Source organism: Muntiacus reevesi, chromosome 19 (genome assembly GCF_963930625.1).
Source record: "Muntiacus reevesi chromosome 19, mMunRee1.1, whole genome shotgun sequence".
Lineage (NCBI taxonomy): Eukaryota > Metazoa > Chordata > Mammalia > Artiodactyla > Cervidae > Muntiacus > Muntiacus reevesi.
In genome coordinates, this window is record NC_089267.1 from 57,290,907 (window position 1) to 57,313,935 (window position 23,029).

The 23,029-nt window shown below is 41.0% G+C and overlaps 1 protein-coding gene across 2 annotated transcripts in view; it reads left to right on the forward strand.

Moving 5' to 3' along the window:
* The window catches only part of RNGTT (RNA guanylyltransferase and 5'-phosphatase), a 218,822-nt gene that overhangs the window by 168,164 nt on the left and 27,629 nt on the right, over positions 1 to 23,029 (forward strand). For both annotated transcript variants that reach the window (XM_065911584.1, XM_065911585.1), the window contains one exon: positions 3,731 to 3,797. In XM_065911584.1, the coding sequence (XP_065767656.1) occupies positions 3,731 to 3,797 (67 nt within the window). The remainder of the gene's footprint in view (positions 1 to 3,730; positions 3,798 to 23,029) is intronic.

Sequence of the window (23,029 nt, forward strand, 5' to 3'; positions counted from 1 at the left end):
AAATGAGTCGCGGTTTTTACTTTAACACATACTTTTTAACATATACATATAAGTGCATCTATCAATGGTGAATTAATGCCTTTACTCTGGGATTTAAAATGTGATTGCTATATAACATATGAGTACCCTGTCATAATGAAATGGTGCCTATTATTTCACAATAATTATGCATACAATCTGGCAAAATAATTTTTTGAAAGGTAAAAGCATTTTAAGAAATGTTCCATCTTACAAGTTGGAATTTTTGTTCTCAGAGTATTAATTATTTTACACATAGCAAACCTTTAAATTATGGTACATATTAAAACCCACTCAAATGAAGGTGGTAGTATAATTTATGGTAAGGAATAATATGTACATGAATGAGAAAGAACAAGATTTAAAAAGCAAAATATATATATGCTTTGTAACTAACATATTTAAGATATTTCTTGTTTAGAAGGTAGTTATTAGATAGGCAAGCTGGAGAGAGAGGGGGACACTAAATTGTATATTGGCACGCTTCCTGAAATGCATATGCATAGTAATTAGAGACATTGATTTTTAAATGTCAGCCAGCTTTTATTCTCTTCCTTTTCTAGCATCTATTTGTATGAAGTGACTATTCTTACTTCTAAAAGGAGTTTACCAAGCTTTTTGTGAACATTTGTTATACAGGAAATAAATTACCACTGCTATATATAACTAACATTAAATTTGTGATACTAGCAACTTGTGAGTGATTTAAAGTTTTGTTGATTTGATTAATTTCTTATTTGTCAAATGATGGTGAAGAAATTCTCCATTTCCCAGTTGAGACACTTGGGGACATTTCTCATGCTTTCTACTTGCATTCAGGAAACAAATATGCCTTTAATCATTTATAACCTTCAACAACATGTTAAAATGTGTTACTCTAAGATTCACATTCCACACTTAAGTAGCTTTTTGCTAAACTAAATTATTATTATTGTGTTTATCTGCTTTAGCATTCTTAAATGGCAGCCCTCTCCAGTATTCTTGCCTGGAGAATCCCGTGGACAGAAGAGCCTGGCAAGCCCTAGTCCATGGGGTCACAAAGAGTTGGACACAACTAGGCGGATAACATTTAGTGACCTTTAATACTTTATAGGCTTTTAAAGAATGTAGGGAACAGAGGATGTTCCTGAGAGATAGAATATTTGTTTACCTAATTCATAAAATCAAAGTGTGCTGTTAGTCTTACTAGACCAAGTCAATGGAAAGTTAATGTAGGGGTGGAAAATTTTCCTTCTCTTCTAGGTTCTTTGAACCTAGATCCTGGGCTGGCAGGATCCCCTGGAGGAGGGCATGGCAACCCACTCCAGTATTCTTGCCTGAAGAATCCCCATGGACAGAGGAGCCTGACAGGCTGCAGTCCACAGGGTCGCAAAGAGTTGGACACAACTGAGCGACTCAGCACAGCACTAGCTTCTTTGGTCTGATGATTAAATTGATAGAAGATGAATTAGCAGGAGAAAACATATTTAAGTTGGTACATACAGGATCCCCTGTGATAAGAGACTCAAGAGCAAGTTGGACAGTTGAGGCTTATGTGCCATCCTATGCCAAGGAGTGGGAGTAGGGCCTGGGCCTTCAAAGGGGAGGAGAGTGACTCATAAGATAATAAGACCAAATGTGTGGTATTTAGAGGTTTGCCCTGCCATGCAGATAGGACTTTCAGATAACATTATGGTAATAGCTGTTTTTCTGGGCCAGGCCCCCTATCTAAATTCTTTTACGTAGTTAAGGGAGAGGTAAAAGTTCTTCTGGAGTCTGCTGGATCTTGATTACTGTCAGATGAAAATAACCCACACGTCAAGTGGCATATTTTAGGCCGGCATGTTCTCCCCTTCAGTAATAACAACTACTCACACTGTCACCTGGTGACAATGATTATAAGCACCATGGAGTAGTTACTTTAATTATGTGCTTATTGTACCCTGCCCGGAGAAGGCCATGGCACCCCACTCCAGGACTCTCGCCTGGAAAAGCCCATGGACGGGGGAGCCTGGTGGGCTGCAGTCCATGGGGTCGCTAAGAGTCGGACACGACTGAGGGGCTTCCCTTTCACTTTTCACTTTCATGCATTGGAGAAGGCAGTGGCAACCCACTCCAGCGTTCTTGCCTGGAGAATCCCAGGGACGGGGGAGCCTGGTGGGCTGCCGTCTATGGGGTCGCACAGAGTTGGACACGACTGAAGCGACTTAGCAGCAGCAGCAGCATACCCTGCATGACTACATGCTCCACAAGTATAGTTCTTCTTTTTTTTAATGTTTATTTATTTTTTATATTTTTGGCTCTTCTGGGTCTTAATTGCTGCACAGGGTTTTCTTCTCTAGTTGCAGTGAACAGGGACTACTCTCTACTTGCAGTACTTGGCCTTCTCTCTGTGGTGGCTTCCCTTGTTCAGAACACAGGCTCTAGGGCACATGCGTTTCAGCAGTTGCAGCTCGCAGGCTCTAGAGTGTAGGCTCAATAATTGTGATACACAGGCTTAGTCGCTTTACAGCATGTGGGATCTTCCTGGATCAGGGATCGAACTTCCGTGTCCTGCATTGACAGGTGGATTCTTGACCACCGAGCTGCTAGGGAAGCCCTGACACAGCATGGTTCTAATGATGGCATTTCCTTATTTATAATGTTTCATGTGGTCAAGGATGATGTGTGCATGCACAGTTGCTACAGTCGTGTCTGACTCTTTGTGACCCCGGGGACTGTAGCCCGCCAGGCTCCTCTGTCCATGGCAATCTCCAGGCAAGGATACTGGAGTGGGTTGCCATGCCCTCCTTCAGGGGGTCTTCCCCACTCAGGGATCGAACCCGTATCTCCTACATTGCAGGCAGATTCTTTTCTGCTGAGCCACCAGGGAAGCCCCTAGAAGTCAAGAATGGTAGACCTCTTTAAATAGGAAGGAAGGATGCAGGAAAGGTAGCCAGTTTATCCCCACCCTCTAGATGGTTTTTCACTTTTGTGTGCACTTACTGTTTGTACAAAAAAATAAATATTGCTTATGAAATAAAGATGAAGTCTGACATTCTTCATGGCCCATTTTAAGCTTTCTTTGGGTTTTTATCTCCAACTAACTTATCCCTTACTTGAGCCATACTTGTTTCCTTTTTGTCTCAAATCTTCTGCATTCTCAGGATTTAGTTTATAAAATTTTCCCTTTGCTTTACCCACCCATCAGAGTTAAGCCTTAATTCCACCTATTCAGGCTTCTCCAGCTCCCTCCATAGCAAGTACCTCTCACTCCACTACTTTGCAATGATAAATACCTCTGTAATAGCATTTATCAGACTACTTTTTGTTGTAGTTAATTGTTTGTGTGTCTGGTTTTCCTGTTAGATTTTGGGAGTGAACTATTTAGGTTTGTATTAATATTGTCTCCATAGTGCATGGTATATAAACAGAGAGTGTTTCTTGAATTGAACTCATAGATTTTTTAAAATCTATGCATTACTTAATTCTCTTCTATGGAGTGATTTTGCTAGAATTACTAATTTGTTGGATTGTTTTACATTTAAGTTGCCATTTTCAATGTTTATCCACCATTTTCTGAAGTATAAGAATTATTCCTTTGCTGGTTACTGTTCCATCATGCAAAAGACAAGAATAGTTGCATAGATATTAATTTTTCATATTAAGTATCTATTATGCAAATTTTGATAATTATACAACCCTATATTTAAGGAAGAATTTTTATAAATGGTGTTTTTCTTTTCCTTTGTAGGTTGCTTCCTCAGAACATTGGCCTTCTCTATGTTGGAGGTTATGAAAGACCCTTTGCACAAATCAAGGTATGATGTTCACTTTCTAACATTTTTTCCTAGGTACAATTCGTTCGTCCAGGACCCACTAAAATCCTTCAAGTAACTATCACAAAAGTTGGGGAATGTGAATTACTAATTTTGTTTGCTTTTACATATCTCTGCTGAAATAGTACTTCATCTTTTCAGTGAATCAGTTAGTTTAATAATCTTGCCCATAATAAATTTGACCAGTACAATTTGGTGATTAGTTAAGAAGAGTACCATTTAGAGCTTCATTACCCTAGTTGCCAGTAGAATTTTTTTGACAGCTTTATTGAGGTATAATAGACATGTAAGAAAATATACATATTTAAACTGTACAGTTTGAGATCCAGTTACACTTACCCTTGTGAAACTGTCACCACAATCAAGACAAATAACATATCCATCACCCCTGTAAGTTTCTTTGTGCCCCATTGAATTTCCCCACCTCTTCCCTTCCTTTTTATCCTCCAGTTCCCAGGTGACCACGGATCTAATCACTAGGGATTAATTTGCACTTGCCAGAATTTTATCTAAATGGAATCATACTGTATTTCTCTTTTTTTTGGATGCTTTGATTCAGTTATTATTTTGAGATTCACCCATGTTGTTACACTTCAGTAGTTCATTCCTTTTTATTGCCGAGTAATATCTTATTATATGGTTTTAGCACAATTTCTCTACCCTTTTACATGTTGAGGGACATTTGGGTTGTTTCTACTTTTTGGCTTCTATAAATAAAGCTGCTGTGAACATTTGTATACAAGTCTCTGTATGGACATATATTTTCATTTCTCTTGGGTAAATACCTAACACCAAAATGAGTGAGTTAAATGGTGAAAGTGAAAGTGGCTCAGTCATGTCCGAATCTTTGCGACCCCACAGACTCTACAGTTCATGGAATTCTCCAGACCAGAATACTGGAGTGGGTAGCCTTTCCCTTCTCCAGGGGATCTTACCAACCAAGGGATCAAACCCAGGTCTACCGCATTGTGGGAGAATTATTTACCAGCTGAGCCACAAGGGAGGGAAGCCCAAGAATCCTGGAGTGGGGAGCCTGTCCCTTCTCCAGCGGATCTTTCCGACCCAGGAATTGAACCAGGGTCTCCTGCACTGCAGGCAGATTCTTTACCAACTGAGCTATGAGGGGAGCCCGAGTTAAATGGTAGTTGTGTGTTTTAACTTTTTAAGAAACTACCAAACTATTTTCCCACCATCAGGGTGAGTGCCTGTTCTTCCATTTCATATCAGCGTTTGGTATGGTCAGTCTTTGAGTTTAGGCATTCTTGTAGGTATATAGTATTTTGCTGTAGTTTTAATTTGCTCTTCTGTAATGACTAATCATGTTGAGCATCTTCTCATGTACTATTTGCCATTTATACATCTCTAGTGAGGTGTGTGTTCACAGCCTTGCCATTTTTTGTTTTTGTTTGTTTTCTTAAACTGTTGAGTTTTGAGCATTCTTTGTATCTTCTGAATATGTCTTTTATCAGATATGGGAGTTCTCTTAACAAGATCCTCAAAGAACAAAAATTCTTAATATTAATGGAATTCAGTTTATTACTCTTTTTTCATTGCTCCTGCTGTTAGTACTGATCTAAGAAACGTTTGCCTAGCCCAGAGGCAGAAAGATTTTTCTTCTATGTATCATTCTGGAATCTTTGTAGTTCTGGGTTTTACATTTAGGTTTATTATCTAATTGAAATAATTTTTGTATGTGATGCAAAGTTCAAGGTAAAGAGGAATCTTGTCCCTCCTACAATATCTAGTTGTCCTAAAATCATTTGTTAGAAAGACTATCCTTTCCACCACTGAAGTGTCTTCGCATCTCAGTTTAAAATCAGTTCACCATGTGTGTGTGTGTGTGAATCTCTATTTCAGAACCTTTACTCTGTTCCTTTGACCTGTGTGTCTATACTGTGCCGTGCTTGGTCAGTCGTGTTCAGCTCTTTGCGCCCCCGTGAACTGCAGCCCGCCAGGCTCCTCTGTCCAGGGGATTCTCCAGGCCAGAATGCTGGAGTGGGCTGCCATGCCCTCCTCCAGGGGGTCTTCCCAACCCGGGGATCAAAGGCAGGTCTCCTGCATTGCAGGCGGATTCTTTACTTCCTGAACCACCAGGGAAGCCCAGGAACGCTGGAGTGGGCCGCATAACCCTCCTCCAGGCGACCTTCCCGACCCAGGAATCAAATCAGTGTTTCCTGCATTGCAAGCAGATTCTTCACCAGGGAAGGCCCCGAGCTGCAAGGGAAGCCCCATGTGTCTTTACTGTATGCCTTCACTAATATCACAGTCTTGATTTTTGTGGCTTTAGAATAAGTCATGAAATCAGGTAGTGTAAATCCTCCAAGTTTGTTCTTTTCAAAGTCCTTTCCCCTTGTGTATATGACATATTTTTATGCTTTGAAAAACAAAGGTTTTTTTCAGAGTATACTGAACCTGAATAGGACATACAAGATATATAGTACTGAGGAGTTTAGTCACATTATTGACATTATTAAATTAAACACCTTATTTAGCTACCATAGCATCAGCATTTCTTTAAATACCTTCCTTAATTTAACTTAAGACACTCAAAAGTCCATGTTAAGATCTTAAGCTGTGAATCCTCTTGAATGTTTCTGATCCCCTAAATAATGACAGGAATTCAGGCACTTTGTCTCTTTTTTTTCCTATTTTTAACATCCTTGGAACCTCAAGTAGAGTTGGCGAGAGTCTCTTCATAAGCCTCCCTCACTATCCTGTTCACCAAATTCTACAGTAAAGCCAGGAATCCTGATAAGTTTCAGCAGAAACATTTCTAAAAGCCCAACATTTTTCCCTATTCACTGATTTGGAAAATCCTCTTTCCCCTTATTAGAACTGAAATAATGGAAAAGTGAGAGACACATCTGATACATTTAAGGAAGGATAGAATTTGTATGTGTGTGTGTCTGTTACATGTTATCTCAAAAACATAAGTGTATGTATGAGGGTGATTCCTCCATCACTCACCTGATCCATTAACGTATCATTTTCTTTATTCAGGCCATGTCTATCAAGCCCAGTGACAGAGGTCAATCCTTTGTCAACCCTTTATGCCTGGATAATCAACTCAATAGAAAAAGTCCATTATTTTAGGGCATGTTTTTCCTTTGATGTTTCCATGGGAAAGGTTTCTTTCATATGCTATGAAAGGATTTCTTATCATCATTAATTATTGAGGTTCTTTTATAATTCCTGTGGTTCTTATGAAAATGCTATATAGATCCTATCTAATTAGAATGCTTACAAGTTAATTGGAAAACAATTTAAAAAATCAGTTTAAATGCTTAAGATTGGGCTAGAAATTTCAGTTTCTTTCTCTACCCCCTGCCTTGCATCTGACTTCTTTTGGTCATGAAGTACCAGTACTTTTCTCTCTTTAAACTAAATGTAATGATACTATATTATATGTCATAGATATCAGATATAACCTTTAATAAATGGAAATGGTTTTGCTTTTCTTGAGAGAGTATTGGTTGAAATTTTTATAAATCAAGATAGGAGTTTGTTCATTTGAATATTTAAGAAAAGGAATTCTCATTTCATTACCATCACAAGACTAAAGGTGAGTGGCTTGGTTACATTTGTTGAAGAGACATTTCATGGTTGTATTTCTAAAAAGGAGCTCCAGTTTATAAAGACCAGAAAGAAAAAGAAAAACACAGAAAGGGTGACAGATACTTGGACAAGAATTAAGAGAGCTCAGAAGTCTGCCAGTGCGACCACGGGCGCGCAGTCAGTGTGACCACGGGTGCGCAGTCAGTGTGACCACGGGCGCGCCGCGAGGGTGACCACGGGCGGGCCGCGAGGGTGACCACGGGCGCGCAGTCAGTGTGACCACGGGCGCGCCGCGAGGGTGACCAAGGGTGCGCAGTCAGTGTGACCACGGGCGCGCAGTCAGTGTGACCACGGGCGCGCCGCGAGTGTGACCACGGGCGCGCAGTCAGGGTGACCACAGGCGCGCCGCGAGTGTGACCACGGGCGCGCAGTCAGGGTGACCACGGGCGCGCAGTCAGTGTGACCACGGGCGCGCCGCGAGTGTGACCACGGGCGCGCAGTCAGGGTGACCACGGGCGCGCAGTCAGGGTGACCACAGGCGCGCCGCGAGTGTGACCACGGGCGCGCAGTCAGGGTGACCACGGGCGCGCAGTCAGGGTGACCACGGGCGCGCCGTGAGTGTGACCACGGGCGCGCAGTCAGGGTGACCACGGGCGCGCAGTCAGTGTGACCACGGGCGCGCAGTCAGGGTGACCACGGGCGCGCCGTGAGTGTGACCACGGGCGCGCAGTCAGGGTGACCACGGGCGCGCAGTCAGTGTGACCACGGGCGCGCCGCGAGGGTGACCACGGGCGCGCCGCGAGGGTGACCACGGGCGCGCAGTCAGGGTGACCACGGGTGCGCAGTCAGTGTGACCACAGGCGCGCCGCGAGGGTGACCACGGGCGCGCCGCGAGGGTGACCACGGGCGCGCCGCGAGGGTGACCACGGGCGCGCCGCGAGGGTGACCACGGGCGGGCTGTCAGTGTGACCACGGGCGCGCAGTCAGTGTGACCACGGGCGCGCCGCGAGGGTGACCACGGGCGCGCCGCGAGGGTGACCACGGGCGGGCCGTCAGTGTGACCACGGGCGCGCAGTCAGTGTGACCACGGGCGCGCCGCGAGGGTGACCACGGGCGCGCAGTCAGGGTGACCACGGGCGCGCCGCGAGGGTGACCACGGGCGCGCCGCGAGGGTGACCACGGGCGCGCCGCGAGGGTGACCACGGGCGGGCCGTCAGTGTGACCACGGGCGCGCAGTCAGTGTGACCACGGGCGCGCCGCGAGGGTGACCACGGGCGCGCCGCGAGGGTGACCACGGGCGCGCAGTCAGGGTGACCACGGGCGCGCAGTCAGTGTGACCACGGGCGCGCAGTCAGTGTGACCACGGGCGCGCCGCGAGGGTGACCACGGGCGGGCCGTCAGTGTGACCACGGGCGCGCAGTCAGTGTGACCACGGGCGCGCCGCGAGGGTGACCACGGGTGCGCCGCGAGCGTGACCACGGGCGCACCGCGAGTGTGCAGTGTGAACTGTCACAGCCATCGCTCCCCCCTCCCTCCTCACGCCCTGGACACAGACGTGCACAGACACGGGACTTCATTACGGTTTTAGACTGGCACATCTCTGTGCTAGTTTCAGGGTTGATTATTTTTAGAGGAGGTTATTCCAACTTTGCCTTTTGTATCTCCTAACATCTTCTGTAAGTCACTGGAAGGTTCTTTTTACAAAGAAGCTCAGTCCTTAAGTTTTCATGGGAAATTTGTCATCTGAAGAGCTTGATTGTAAACACTCATGATTATGCTCTTATTTTATCCTAAAATATGATAAACTAAATAAAACACTGGTATCTTATAATGAGTTGTAATACAGTGTAAGAAAACAATCGTCAAACATATCCACAGCTACTGTTGAGTGCTGTAAATGAAGCACATTTCACCTTCACCCAATACTAACTTCTGTCACCATCATTGAGATTAAGATAGTTTCTAAATGTACTGGGTTATGTGTGACTTAGGATTTTCTTAAGAAAGAAATAGATTTCATTTATTCTTTATATTCAGTCTTTGAAATTCAAAAGAAACAGTTTGATTAAAGTAAAATTCTACTTAATTCCTATTTATATGCTTTCAGGTTGTCAGAAACTTTCTGGGATGGTTATTTCTATATGTCTTTGTATAATTCTTTTATCTTAGTTCAGTATGTATATAATCCTGTTATCCATAGTTTATTTTTATAGACATGGTCAAGTTTAAATTATAGTTTACATTTTATACCTATTATTCAGTGTTGTTTTCTAAAGCATTTTATAGTCTCATAAAAATCTCAGTGCTGTTCTCATAGGGTTCTAGTCCTGGAGGCTCCACTTAGCAGCCAGAGTCCATAAAAGAAAGAAAGATTGAAGCCTGTCAGCATCACTTTCAGTCAACTTAGTGGTTGTTAGGGAGGGTCTCAAGGCCACAGGGCTGTACCTCCCCGCCAGACTTGATGTTAGTTGCCTCTTGCAGTCCTGTCAGCCCAAGGATTGTGTGGAGCTGTGAGGCTGAGTCACGTACAGTTTCCACTTGGACACCGCAGAACAGCTGGAAGATGTCTTCTGTATTTTAACTGTGGATTCCGCGCAGCAGCCATATGTGAAAAGTAAGGAATGTAAACGTTTTCTGAGCAGTTATTTTATGATCAGTACAGCTGAGTGACTCTCTGCCTCATGCCCACTCCGGCCCTGCTGAGGGACGGGGTGCCATTAGTCCATCTCACACTCTAAGCTTTCTGAGCTTCAGTTCTCAGAAGTCTCTTTACAGCCCAGGAAATACAGGAATGGTGTTTGTATCCATGTGCATATGCAGTAGGTGCAAAAAGGACCCGAAAATAGATGGGGTCTCTCTCAGAAAACACTGAAAAAGCTAAGAAAGTTGATTATGTTTGTTCACTGACTGATGGTGTTTTAGAAAATGTGTGGCTCATTAGATCAGTCAGTTCAGTCCAGTCACTTAGTCATGTCTGACTTTTTGTGACCTCATGAATGGCAGTATGCCAGGCTTCCCTGTCCATCACCAACTCCTGGAACTTGTTCAGACTCAGGTCCATTGAGTCAGTGATGCCATCCAACCACCTCATCCTCTGTCGTCCCCTTCTCCTCTTGCCTTCAATCATTCCCCAGCATCAGGGTCTTTCCAGTGAGTCAGTTCTTCCCATCAGTTGGCCAAAGTATTAGAGTTTCAGCTTCAGCATCAGTCCTTCCAATGAATATTCAGGACTGATTTCCTTTAGGATTGACTGGTTTGATCTCCTTGCAGTCAAAGGACTCTCAAGAGTATTTTCCAACACCACAGTTCAGAAGCATCAATTCTTCAGCGCTCAGCTTTCTTTATGATCCAACTCTCATATCCATACATGACTGCTGGAAAAACCATAGCTCTAACTATGCAGACCTTTGTTGGTAAAGTCAAGTCTCTGCTTTTTAGTATGCTATCTAGGTTTGTCATAGCTTTTCTTCCAAGAAGCAAGCATCTTTTAATTTCATGGCTGCAGTCACCATCTGCAGTGATTTTGAAGCCCAAGACAATAAAATCTATTACCATTTCCATTGTTTGCCCATCTATTTGCCATGAAGTGATGGGACTGTATGCCATGATCTTCATTTTTTGAATGTTGAATTTTAAGCCAGCTTTTTCACTCTCCTCTTTCACTTTAATCAAGAGGTTCTTTAGTTCCTCTTCACTTTCTGCCATAAGGGTGGTGTCATCTGCATATCTGAGGTTATTGATATTTTTCCCTGCAATCTTGATTCTAGCTCTTACTTCATCCAGTTCTGCATTTCGCATGATGTGCTCTGCATATAATTTAAATAAGCAAGGTGACAGTATACAGCCTTGACATACTCCTATCTCAATTTGGAACCAGTCTGTTGTTCCATGTCCTGTTCTAACTGTTGCTTCTTGACTTGAATACAGATTTCTCAGGAGGCAGGTCAGGTGATCTGGTATTCCCATCTTTTGAATTTTCCACAGTTTTGTGATCCACACAATCGAAGGCTTTAGCATAGTCAGTGAAGCAGAAGTAGATTTTTTCTGGAATTCTCTTTCATTTTCTGTGATCCAACGGACATTGGCAATTTGATCTCTGGTTCCTCTGCCTTTTCTAAATCTAGCTTGATCATCTGGAAGTTCACGGTTCACATACTGTTGATGCCTGGCTTGGAGAATTTTAAGCATTACTTTGCTAGTGTGTGAGATGAGTGCAATTGTGCAGTAGTTTGAACATGCTTTAGCATTGCCTTTCTTTGGGATTAGAATGAAAACTGACATTTTCCAGTCCTGTGACCACTGCTGAGTTTTCCAAATTTGCTGGCATACTGATTGGAATACTTGCATAGCATCATCTTTTAGGATTTGAAATAGCTCAACTGGAACTCCATCACCTCCACTAGCTTTGTTAGATCAATGTTTTTTACTGAAGGGAATTATTTAATATTGATACTTTTCAATCTCTAAGGTAGCTAAAGTATTACATCAGATAAAGATGCAGGCTGTAGAACTGAGTATTCTGGTTTAGTGGCTTCCATACTTACCACTGTGAACCTGTAGGACTGTAATTTTCACTGAGTTCCAGTACACATACACACACACACGTATATATACACACAGTGTAAACCAAAGTTCCAAAAGAAGTGTGATGTAACTGCTGTATTTTTCATTCTGTTCTGTTTATTTTTCTGTTGACTTAGTTTTTAGATGTGGTCTCAGCACACTCAGCTAACTTCTTTCCTTGGAAAATGGGTCACGGCTCACCAGCACTGCTGCGAGGTAGGGCTTGTCCAGCTAATGCTGCCTTCGGCCACGTTGATGCAGCATGGGAGAGTGGAGGGAGCTGACTTGCCCCTGAGTTGATGCTAGCTCTTGGTCTGACTTTGGAGGGGACATCCTGGTTGCCGGGGAGAGGGAGGAAGAGAGCATAGGAAAAGATTATTGAGAATGGAGTTAAGGTGTTTTGTGAAGCCAAGCAAAGCTTCTCTTCTGTTTCAACAAAACCCTAATTCTCAACAACAAAAGAGAACCTTCCACACCTACTCTGTCTTTCAAATGACTTCATGTATTTTGAAGATAAAGAAATTAAGTTAAGATCCTCCTAGATTAACAAACAGAAAGAAACAGATGAGTGAGAAATTGAGAGAAAGCAGTGCAAGTGTATCTAGATTTGTGGATTTGTGTGCCATATTCATTGAATATGTTTTCTGTGGTACTGTGAGCAGAGAGGTAAATTTTCAGTGTCTCATATTGCAGTAATCAGAGCAGGGATGAATATTTCTTTGTTGAAAGCAGATTCAAAAAGTGAAAGAAGCTTATAAAAAAAAAAAAACCACAAAATGTTGTAAAAGCCAAGTCTGTCTGCTTCTGTGCAGTAGCTATGAAGTCGCTGACAGCGTTTATCTTCTATACTTGCTACCAGAGTGCTTCAGAGCCCTTGCGGGGCCCTCTGGTGAGTCCATCTCATACCTCTCTGCACATTTAAAATCATGCATCGTTACCAACAAGTTATATAGAAGCTGCAGACTTAGGGTTCCAAAATGTATTCAATAGCAGTAGTTTTCCTGCCGTTTTTACCAGGGCCCTTTAGGCTGTGTTATTGCCAAAACTGAGGAACACTTCAGGCCTGTTGCCATGCATGTCTCAGTTTCAGTATTCTTACGTTCATGCCCTTAAAAAGCTTACCTGTAAGAATTTGAATTCCATGGGGCTGGACTGTGTCTTGTGTATATCTGTATCCTCAACAGTAACCTAGTGCCTAAGATGTAACAGCACTAAATAAATATTTGTTAACAGTATTATTGAAGAATGCGTAGAAAACCAAGTATTTTTTTAATTTTATTACTAGAGTTGATATATAATGCAGCGTGATGATCTGATATTGTATACATGGCAAATGATCATTACAGTCAGTCTGCTTAATATATTATCACCTTGTGTGTGTAGTTTAGTCACTCAGTCGTGTCCAACTCTTTTGTGACCCCATGGACTAGCCTGCCAGCCTCCTCTGTCTGTGGGATTTCTCAGGCAAGAATACTAAAGTGGGTTGCTGTTTCCTTCTCCAGGGGGTCTTCATTAATCCAGGGATCAAACCTGTATCTCCTGCGTCTCCTGCATTGGCAGGTGGGTTTTCACCACTGAGCCACCTGGGAAGCCCCTTACCCTCTAGCAACTTTCAAGTAGTATACAATATGGTGTAACTTTCCAATATGCAATATGGTATTATTAACAGGGGCTTCACAGGTGGCGCTAGTGGTAAAGAATCTGCCTGCCGGTGCAGGAGACTTAAAAGAGGTAGGGGTTGGGTTCCCTGGGTTGGGAAGATGCCCTGGAGAAGGACATGGCAAGTCACTCCAGTATTTTTGCCTAGAGAATCCCATGGACAGAGGAGCTTGGCAGGCTACAGTCCACAGGGTCACAGAGTCGGACACAACTGACGCTACTTAGCACGCATGCATGTTAACTATAGTCACCGTGCTGTGATGGACAGGGAAGCCGGGCATGCTATAGTCCATGGGGTCGTGAAGAGTCGGACACAACAGCAGCTGAGCTGACCGACCACGCTGTCAGCTTACACCCCCAGAACTCATCTCCCTTATGACTGGACGTTTGTACCTTTTAAGGCCTTTCATCTATTTTCCCACCCTCACCCACTGCCTGTGGCAACGACTAATCTCTTCTCTGTGTCTATGAACTTGTGTTTTTCTTGGTTGTTGTGTAATTTTTTTTGTTTTTTAGTCACCAAGTATTTACCATGAAGTTCATCAAAGTATTTACAGCTCTGGTTCTGATTGCATATATATTTACTGCCTTAAAACTTTATTTTCTGATCTCTGTTGTGTCTTGAGTTGGGATGTCTTTGAGGCAATATAAATTAATTTTCAAATTTAAGATTGTGGTTGTAAATTATTATTAATATAGTAGCTTTATTTGAAATGTAGATTTCATGAATACATTATTCTGAGAACATTTTAAAAATAGTCCTCAAATTATTTTCCAATTAAGAAAGTTAGCATTTTTCTTAGCTGGAAATTCCAGTTATTTTCTATCTCTCTTGAGTTAGATACTTTATAGAAAAGTATTATAAGTCATTTTAGCATATTCTAGTTTTCTTTTTGAAAACTAGATTTATCATATCAGTGTGACTCTTATTGTAAACGTGGTTTAGAGAGAAAAAGACTAAGCTTTTTTTTTTTCTTTTTTTGAATTTTGAAATGTTTTCAGAAAAGAAAATAGTATCATCTATTTAGGTATTCATAATGACCCCACCCTTATGGCAGAAAGTGAAGAGGAACTAAAAAGCCTCTTGATGAAAGTGAAAGAGGAGAGTGAAAAAGTTGGCTTAAAGCTTAACATTCAGAAAACTAAGATTATGGCATCTGATCCCATCACTTCATGGGAAATAGATGGGGAAACAGTGGAAACCGTGTCAGACTTTATTTTTTTGGACTCCAAAATCACTGCAGATGGGGACTGCAGCCATGAAATTAAAAGACGCTTACTCCTTGGAAGGAAAGTTATGACCAACCTAGATAGCATATTAAAAAGCAGAGACGTTACTTTGCCAACAAAGGTCTGTCTGGTCAAGGCTATGGTTTTTCCAATGGTCATGTATGAATGTGAGAGTTGGACTGCGAATAAAGCTGAGTGCCAAAAAATTGATGCTTTTGAACTGTGGTGTTGGAGAAGACTCTCTGGAGTCCCTTCGACTGCAAGGAGATCCAACCAGTCCATCCTGAAGGAGATAAGTCCTGGGTGTTCATTGGAAGGACTGATGCTGAAGCTGAAACTCCAATACTTTGGCCACCTCATGCGAAGAATTGACTCACTGAAAAAGACCCTGATGCTGGGAGGGATTGGGGGCAGGGGGAGAAGGGGACGACAGAGGATGAGATGGCTGGATGGCATCACCAACTCGATGGGCATGAGTTTGAGTAAACTCCAGGAGTTGGTGATGGACAGGGAGGCCTGGTGTGCTGCGATTCATGGGGTCACAAAGAGTCAGACATGACTGAGTGACTGAACTGAACTGAACTGAATGCAGCAGACATCCTATTTTGGTGGAAGGAAATAACACAGTGTTTCTTAACCTGTTGGGTTTTTTCCCTACAAATATTTTACTTGTAAAAAGAATTTCAAAGGTACTGATAAGTATGTAAATAAAAGATCATATCTACAGTGACTATTGTTGAGGTCATATTTCTGACAAATGTCATGGTGTCTGATCTAGATTATATGTTAGACTTCTGGAAGTTATATATTTCATTTTTTCCCACAAAAAGAGAAAAAGAATTTATCAAGTAAGTAGCCAATTGGGAAGGCATATTTACTTGTCCTCTTGCCTGATAAAGTTTTAGTAACCCTCTATCCCCCCCTGCAAAGGCAGAGGTAGCAATAAAGACCATTTCAAAAGACATGGCCGTGACTCAGGCCGTCAGGGACACTCCAGATTGGAGTTCTCTTCATTGACTCTTCAAGTAACAAACTATGAAGCTTTGAGCCTAGATAGTACAAACCCACTAGTGTTGCCAGTGACTTGTAATCAGCACTATTAAAGTCACTCCCTTGAGCACCTTCAGAAGTTTGAGATTACTGTAGTAAACGGCACTTTGTGGGAAGTAGATATTATAAGCTCTGGGTAGGAGGGTTTTCTTTGTCTTAAACAGGTATTTAAAAATAGTCAAATAAATCCAAGTATCTCTTTAAATAGTTTTTTCTAAATAGTGAGCTACATATTTTTTTCCTTCACGTCTCCAGATTTCATTTGCTTATTATTGCCAGTAAGTAAAAATGACAAGCTTGTAGTTCAGAAAATTCACAAACTATACTAGATGAAATGTTAGGTTTGGAGAAACTATTATAAATTTAATGTTGCAAATACAAGATACCATTTGGATTCGTTCAACAGTGTCACCAGATCATAACATTAATGCTACAAGGAAATAGCTTCACGAGTAATATCTCATCTGCTGAAATAATATGTTGTTTCTAGTACTAAAGTACTTTTAATTGTTTTCTACTAAGATTCAAGTCTGATAATAGTCACAATATCAGAACAGTACTGTGACACTGTTCTGTTGTGTGTTCATAATATGGAACACACATTATATATCTTTAAAAATAATTAATCAATCTAGAATCTTTGTAAATAGACACATAAAATGACATTTTAGATTATTTGGCTAGCCAAAATTTCTTCTCAATAGATTGCAATATTTTAGAGTCAGATTTAACTTTCTAGGTTTTAACTAATAAAAGTGGTTGTCTAGTGGAAAATTCATTTTCTGTAAAACATTTTTTAGACAAAGGAGGCTGAAACTTTGAAAAACAAATAGTATAGAATAATATTTAAATTAAATGTACCTCTAATGTATCTTTTTCCTTGCATTTTGTCAAATGTTACAACCATGTTTCTCTCTTTGGATATCTAATCTTTTTTTTTAGTGCTTTGTCAGTATTTGAAAACTTTCTAACACAAAGAAGAAAAACAGAGTAATATATTTGTTTAAAACCAAAAGCATAAACAATTAGTTCAGTTAGTACTGTTATCAAGCAAATAAAATCATAACCAACAGTTATTGAGCACCAAGTGTCAGGCACTGTTCTAAGTAATTCTCAGACAGCCTGTAAAGTATAGGTACTTTTAGCATTTTCGGTTTTACAGATCAGGAAGACGTAGACAACAAGAGATAGTTTGTATTATGTTGTGTCCTATGGGGTATTGTTTTAGTGGGCACTGTTTAGTGTACTAGTTACTCTTTGTGTTGCATTATATGTAGTATATTGCTGTGTTTCTAAAACCCTTCTGAGCTTCCTAGTACAGCTGGTCAGAATTATCCCTGTAACTGGTGTAATGCCAGTTACGACCCAGATTAGACTAAGTGACTTGACCAGAGGAAATAGGATTCTATCACAAGGATCAAGATGGAGTCACTGTGGTTTATTTATGTACAAAGAGACGGGGGTATAAAGAGCACAGAGTTATAATCTTACCTCTGCTACCTGTTTAGTCATTGTTAAATGTGTAAGCTCATTAGTTGTAAATAGTAAAAGCTGAGAGTCTCTATTGAGAACATTTGTGAATTGCTAAGATAGTAAAAGGCTTCTAATTACAGTGTCTTCTGATCTAGTTGTGGAGTATTTTCCTTTTTGTTCCCAAAGCATCTGTTTTGGAGTTTATCGCGTCATATATTTCTCCTCAGCCATGATTTTTTAAAAAGGCTTTAGAGAGGCTCACCCTCCTTGTTTTTCTTTTGTAGTAAATGCTTTTTATTTTGTCTTTATTACTTCTTAATATTCAAGAGATTTGGGTGAAAGTATTATACGGTTATTAATTTGAAATAGTCTCTAGAAATCTATTTCTTTACAAACCAGCTAGGAAGAAATCAGGTATGTAAACAAATCACCTGAGCATTTTGGGTGCTTTGATTAGCTCGGAAAGAAAAAGTTAGTACCTCCTTTGCAAGATTTTTTTTCCCACCAGGTGTGACAGTTTTGCTAAATACAGTGAAAAACAGTTTCTCATTTTCTGACTCAAAGTTGAGTATGCTTTGTTAGCATAGCTGGAATTAAAGCATTTTAATGTTTTTCAAGATCAGTGTATCTTGGAGGAATTTTGATGACTCAGGGCTGATTTTAGCCACAGAAGGAACTAGAGCAGAATTGCAGAGAAGGAACAGATGTTTTCTAAGTTTCAGGATGAGTAGGTTGGTTGCATAGCACAAAGATAATTGGATGATGTAGAAAGCAGTGACAGTGAAAATAAGCAGAGAGATGTTCTCAGGGTGGTTATGGTTTAGCAGAAGGGTGAATGAAATAAAGCAACATGCATACGATACAGGTCATGAGAGGTCATGAAGTGGGGTTTTCCGGAGTGATACGGGGCCACGCAGGGAAAAGGTAGACATTGTACTGGTAGAGTCAGTTACTACCAGTGATGAATTATTCCATTCTCTTTATGCTATTAAAAGAACTTAGACTCCCATGCTCTCATAGGTCTTCTTATCCATAATGAATAAAATCTTGAGTCTGTTGAGGATTTTCAAAAGTGTTTATGATTTATTAAATCAATGCAATTATGGAAAATGGGAGAAAAAAGTGAAGACATGTGTGTTCTTTTGAATTCTTCTCATTCTTGGTGGAGTCACAGATGTCCTTGATAGATCTGCGTCCTTCAGGGCCAGGCCTCTGCCTCACTCACTCATGTCAGCGGCTGACTAATGGTCACTTCTGAGTGACTTGCGGTAGAGCCGTGTCACTTTCTTCCTCCAGACCTCCTGCTCCTTGATAGTTTCTACTGTAGGCATCTTGAGGCTCTGGCGTAAATTCAGTGACCTGTTTGGGGCCTTGAGAACCTTACATACTCGTTTGCTTTTTTTGTCGTTTGTTTTTAAATCGTCACCAAGAATGGCATCCTGTTGCCCATTGTAGCAAAGGTAAATTCCTTCAGGCTTTCCCATGCTCTTGGCCCCTCATGTCTGCTACCTCCCGCATCCCTCTAATGCTGACGGTTCTCTATCCCTTTGACGGTACAGACTATTCTCTTATCCATTCTGTATCACGGAATTGACCTGCTAATCAAAAAGCAGCATTGATTAGGTATATATGTACAGGTATTTTGGTGAAGACAGGGATATAAAGATTAATATTTTATCAGTGCTTTGTAATAACCTATAAAGGAAAAGAATCTGAAAAAACAATATATATATAAATGAGCCACTTTGCTGTACCCCCGAAACTGGCACAACATTGTAAATTAACCATACTTCAATTAAAAGTACAATAAAACTTAAAAATGTTTTATCTGCCCCCGACTTATTAATAGTCTGGTTGGTGAGGTGTAAAAAGATATATAATGAAAGGTAGGAAGTGATGTGTCTGCTTGGACTTAGCTATAAACGTCAAAAGTTGTGGAAGAACTGTGAGCTGGGGCAGTTGAAGTGAAGTTTATAAAGTGAATAAGAACCTACCTGTCCTACCAATTAGGTGTAGAATTGTGTGTGAGAGAGAAAGAGACTGAGACTTTGTCTTTCTCTATTTACTGTAAGAATAGGAGGAGGACAGGTGTCTTAGGAAAACAGAGACACAGAACATGGTGTGCAGCCGTGAGTATAAGAGCAGAAGTTTATTTAAGAAAGTAATCCGAGATAGGGTTGAAGAGGTAAATCAGTGTTAAAAGAATTAAAAAAACAGAAACCAAAAACAGCCACACTAACAGTGAAACTCTACGGACCATTTTAAGAAGTTTTAATTTCGAACTGGGCTGGGGGACCTAATACTTTTTTAGAGAAACATGAAAATTTTAGGTGAGAACCAAACTCACCATCAAGAACTGACATTTTCTTGGTGATTCATATGAGTATTTCAGATGGCTCTTTAGGCCCAGCTGAAGTGACTAGCTATAATGCTCACTGCCATGGACAGTGACAGAAGGGTCCTGGATTCCTAAAGTCATAACTGTCAGGTGGTAAAATATTTTTATATCTTCTTCACATTATTTGAAGTGGAACTAATATAAAAACAGTTCAAATTAATGTTTCTATTTGTTGTTTTTCTGTCATCCTCTTCCTGCTCAAGTGGAACTATTATTTGTGACAGGAAGTGAATGCACTAGAGAACCTTTCTTAATGTGACTGGTTATACTTTTGAATCTGACAGTTCAAGTCACGGAAGATCTTGCCTTTCCATAGTTGTTTTTTCAGTTATTTTCATCTCCTTTTGTGTGTCTTGAGAAGTTAAAATTAAACCTGAGTCTGTTAGACATAGTTTTCACAGGGGGAATTATATTCTGGAAAAAGACAACAGATTGGTTCAGGTTTGTTCAATGCAGATTTTTATTGTCAGAAGGAAATCAGTTCATAATACCTTTTTCCCCACAGAAAGTTGAAGATGACCCTATGTTGTTGCACTCACAACTTATTTAGAGAGTTATCTTCAAGATTTTGACTTTAAAAACATAGCATCAGCACTGTTATTGAGTTAAATAATTGTTTACAAATAATACACAAATAAGTCTAAAAATCTAGTTCCTCTAGTGTACCATTTTCATTAAACATTTCCTTCAATGTTTCTACACAGTAATCTGGAAGCAGAAACCTGAACTCTAGTGATATACTACCCAGTAGTAGAATTTGCATATTTCTGATTATATATATATTCTTTCTTTTGGAAATAAGAACCTTTGACATTATTTTTAAAATTCAATGTTTTTGTGGAGATCAGTGATAATATACAAAAACAACTCTGGCATAAATGGAGTATAAGAGCAGAAGTAATGAAAGGTAGGAAGTGATGTGTTTGCTAGCATCTACTTGTACTAGGAATAGAAAAAAAAATAAGGTATTTTTATGAAGAGCAAAAGAAATCATTTTTATTCAGCACATATTATATGCCCAGGATGTATTATACCCACTAATGTTTATGAAGTGTTATAAAGTAAATACTGTTTCTATTTACAGATGAGAAAATCAAGAGACAGAGAGGTTAGATAACTTACCCGTGGTCATGCAACCAGTAAATGTATGTTGTAACTGGGATCAGAACTCAGGTTCTCCTGACTCCCTAGCCCACTCTTTGTTCTTTACAGCAGTGTTTTTGTGAAAACACTGCTAATTTAAATTTTCCTTTGGAGATGTTGATCATGTATTCCACAGGAGTCAACTCACTCAACTGTGCATTGGATAGAGCGAACTCTATAGAAATGCAAGACAATGAAGAGCTCAGTTACCCAATAGCTTCATCGTTTAATGAAAATTTTCCCATGGAGCTTTTCTAAGCAAGCATTTATATTAATTTTTTCCTACTGATACATTGAAAGTATCTCTACCTCCTTAAAGTGTTCTGTAATTTACATAATTTTTAGTTTGAGTATCATCTTGGGCTATTTGCCTGTGCTTTAATAAAGCGATAGCCTCAGGGATTGTTAATCCCTCTTAAACCAGTTGCGTGTGTTGCGTGCTAAGTCGCTTCAGTCGTGTCTGACTCTTTGTGACCCTATGGACCATAGCTGGCCAGGCTCCTCTGTCCATGGGATTCTCTAGGCAAGAGAAAATACTGGAGTGGATTGCCATGCCTTCCTCCAGGGGATCTTCCTGACCCAGGGATTGAGCCTGCATCTCATGTCTCCTGCATTGGCAGGCGAATTCTTTACCACTAGCGCCACCTGGGAAGCCCAAGCCATCTTAAACCAATTATTGCTTCAGAGAGTGACCCAGGATGATTGTGTTTTGGGTTGGTAATTTGCTGTCAACTCTTATTTCTCGTTGGAGAAGGAAATGGCAACCCCCTCCAGTATTCTTGCCTGGAGAATCCCAGGGACAGAGGAGCCTGGTGGGTTACAGTCCATGGGGTCGCACAGAGTCAGACACGACTGAGCGACTAACACCACCACTGTTATTTCTCAGAGGCAAATTCTGGCAGTTCCTTTCTTGCTGCCCTTTTTTTTTCTTTTCCTGTTAGTAACTTAAAAAGTGCCAGAATTTCTAGGGAACATTAGGAATTAAGCTTGTTAAATCAATAAACTTAATTTGCACCAAATTATATACATCCATAAGCTTTGACCAGTGGGGCTGAAAGTGTCTATACATCCTCCTAGGAAAAGTGTGATACATTCACTCATTGTTATTGCATTCATACTTTTTCTCTTTTTAATAAGGTGTTAATTCTGCCGTGTTTGCCTCAAGACAGTACTGCGCTACGGCAACGTTTTGTTCGCTAGAACGGCCTGCAAACTTACCCTTTTTTCCTTTTAGTTATGTACACTGTTCTCGCGATCCTAAATATTTGAAGGCAGTTCTGCTTACTGGTTGTATACGTGTGAATACAGCCAGGAAATCAGCAGGCATCAGCAGCTCTGCTCAGAAGCGACGTCCTCTCACCCGCAGTGGTTTCTTCTCTCCAGTGAGCCCGCTGCTGCCTTTCCGCGTCGTCTCTTTTCCTCGTGGTGGCAGTCGTTGATGTCTCTGTCACCGCTGCTCACAGCCACCCCAAGTGATGTAAAACGGGTTGGGAACTTAATGATGCTTTCCCCAAAACCCACGTGTATCGTCGAGTTTCTCAAGCCAAGTGGCTGGACCAGTCCTGCCTTCTTTTCTCCTGCCGGTCAGAGCCTGGCAGGAGTGTTCGTGTCTGCTGCTGCGGCAGTGGTGCAGTGCGGTTGTAATCCACACACCTCTTTCAGGTGCATCTGCGGGCTTAGATGCTTCCCTCATCTCTGCTGCCCGAGTGCTTCTGGTATATAATCACGGTGTCAGTGTAGTTTAGCTTCACCATGGTCGTTTCAAAGAAAACACACAGGATAGCTTCAATATAAACTGGAAGCTTTTCTACCAAACTAGAATATGCTAGTGGCAGGTTCCAGTCTCTTACAATGGCACTGTATTCTTATTAAGAGGAGCCTCTTAAAGGATGGTTTCGTCTTAATTAATTTTACAGTTGATAAGGCCCCTTTCTGATTTTTCTTTTGGAGGCTTACAACTTAAACATAAGATGCTGGGTTCTGAATATACAATTAATATGTATTCAGAAATGGGTCATCCCTAATGCCACAGTTTTATGTGGTCATCTATAGCCATGTAGCAATAGTCTCCTGATGACTCTTAAATCTTTACCTCATTCGTCTCTTAAACCACAGTTTTGAATCTTCAGATGCCTCCTGGACA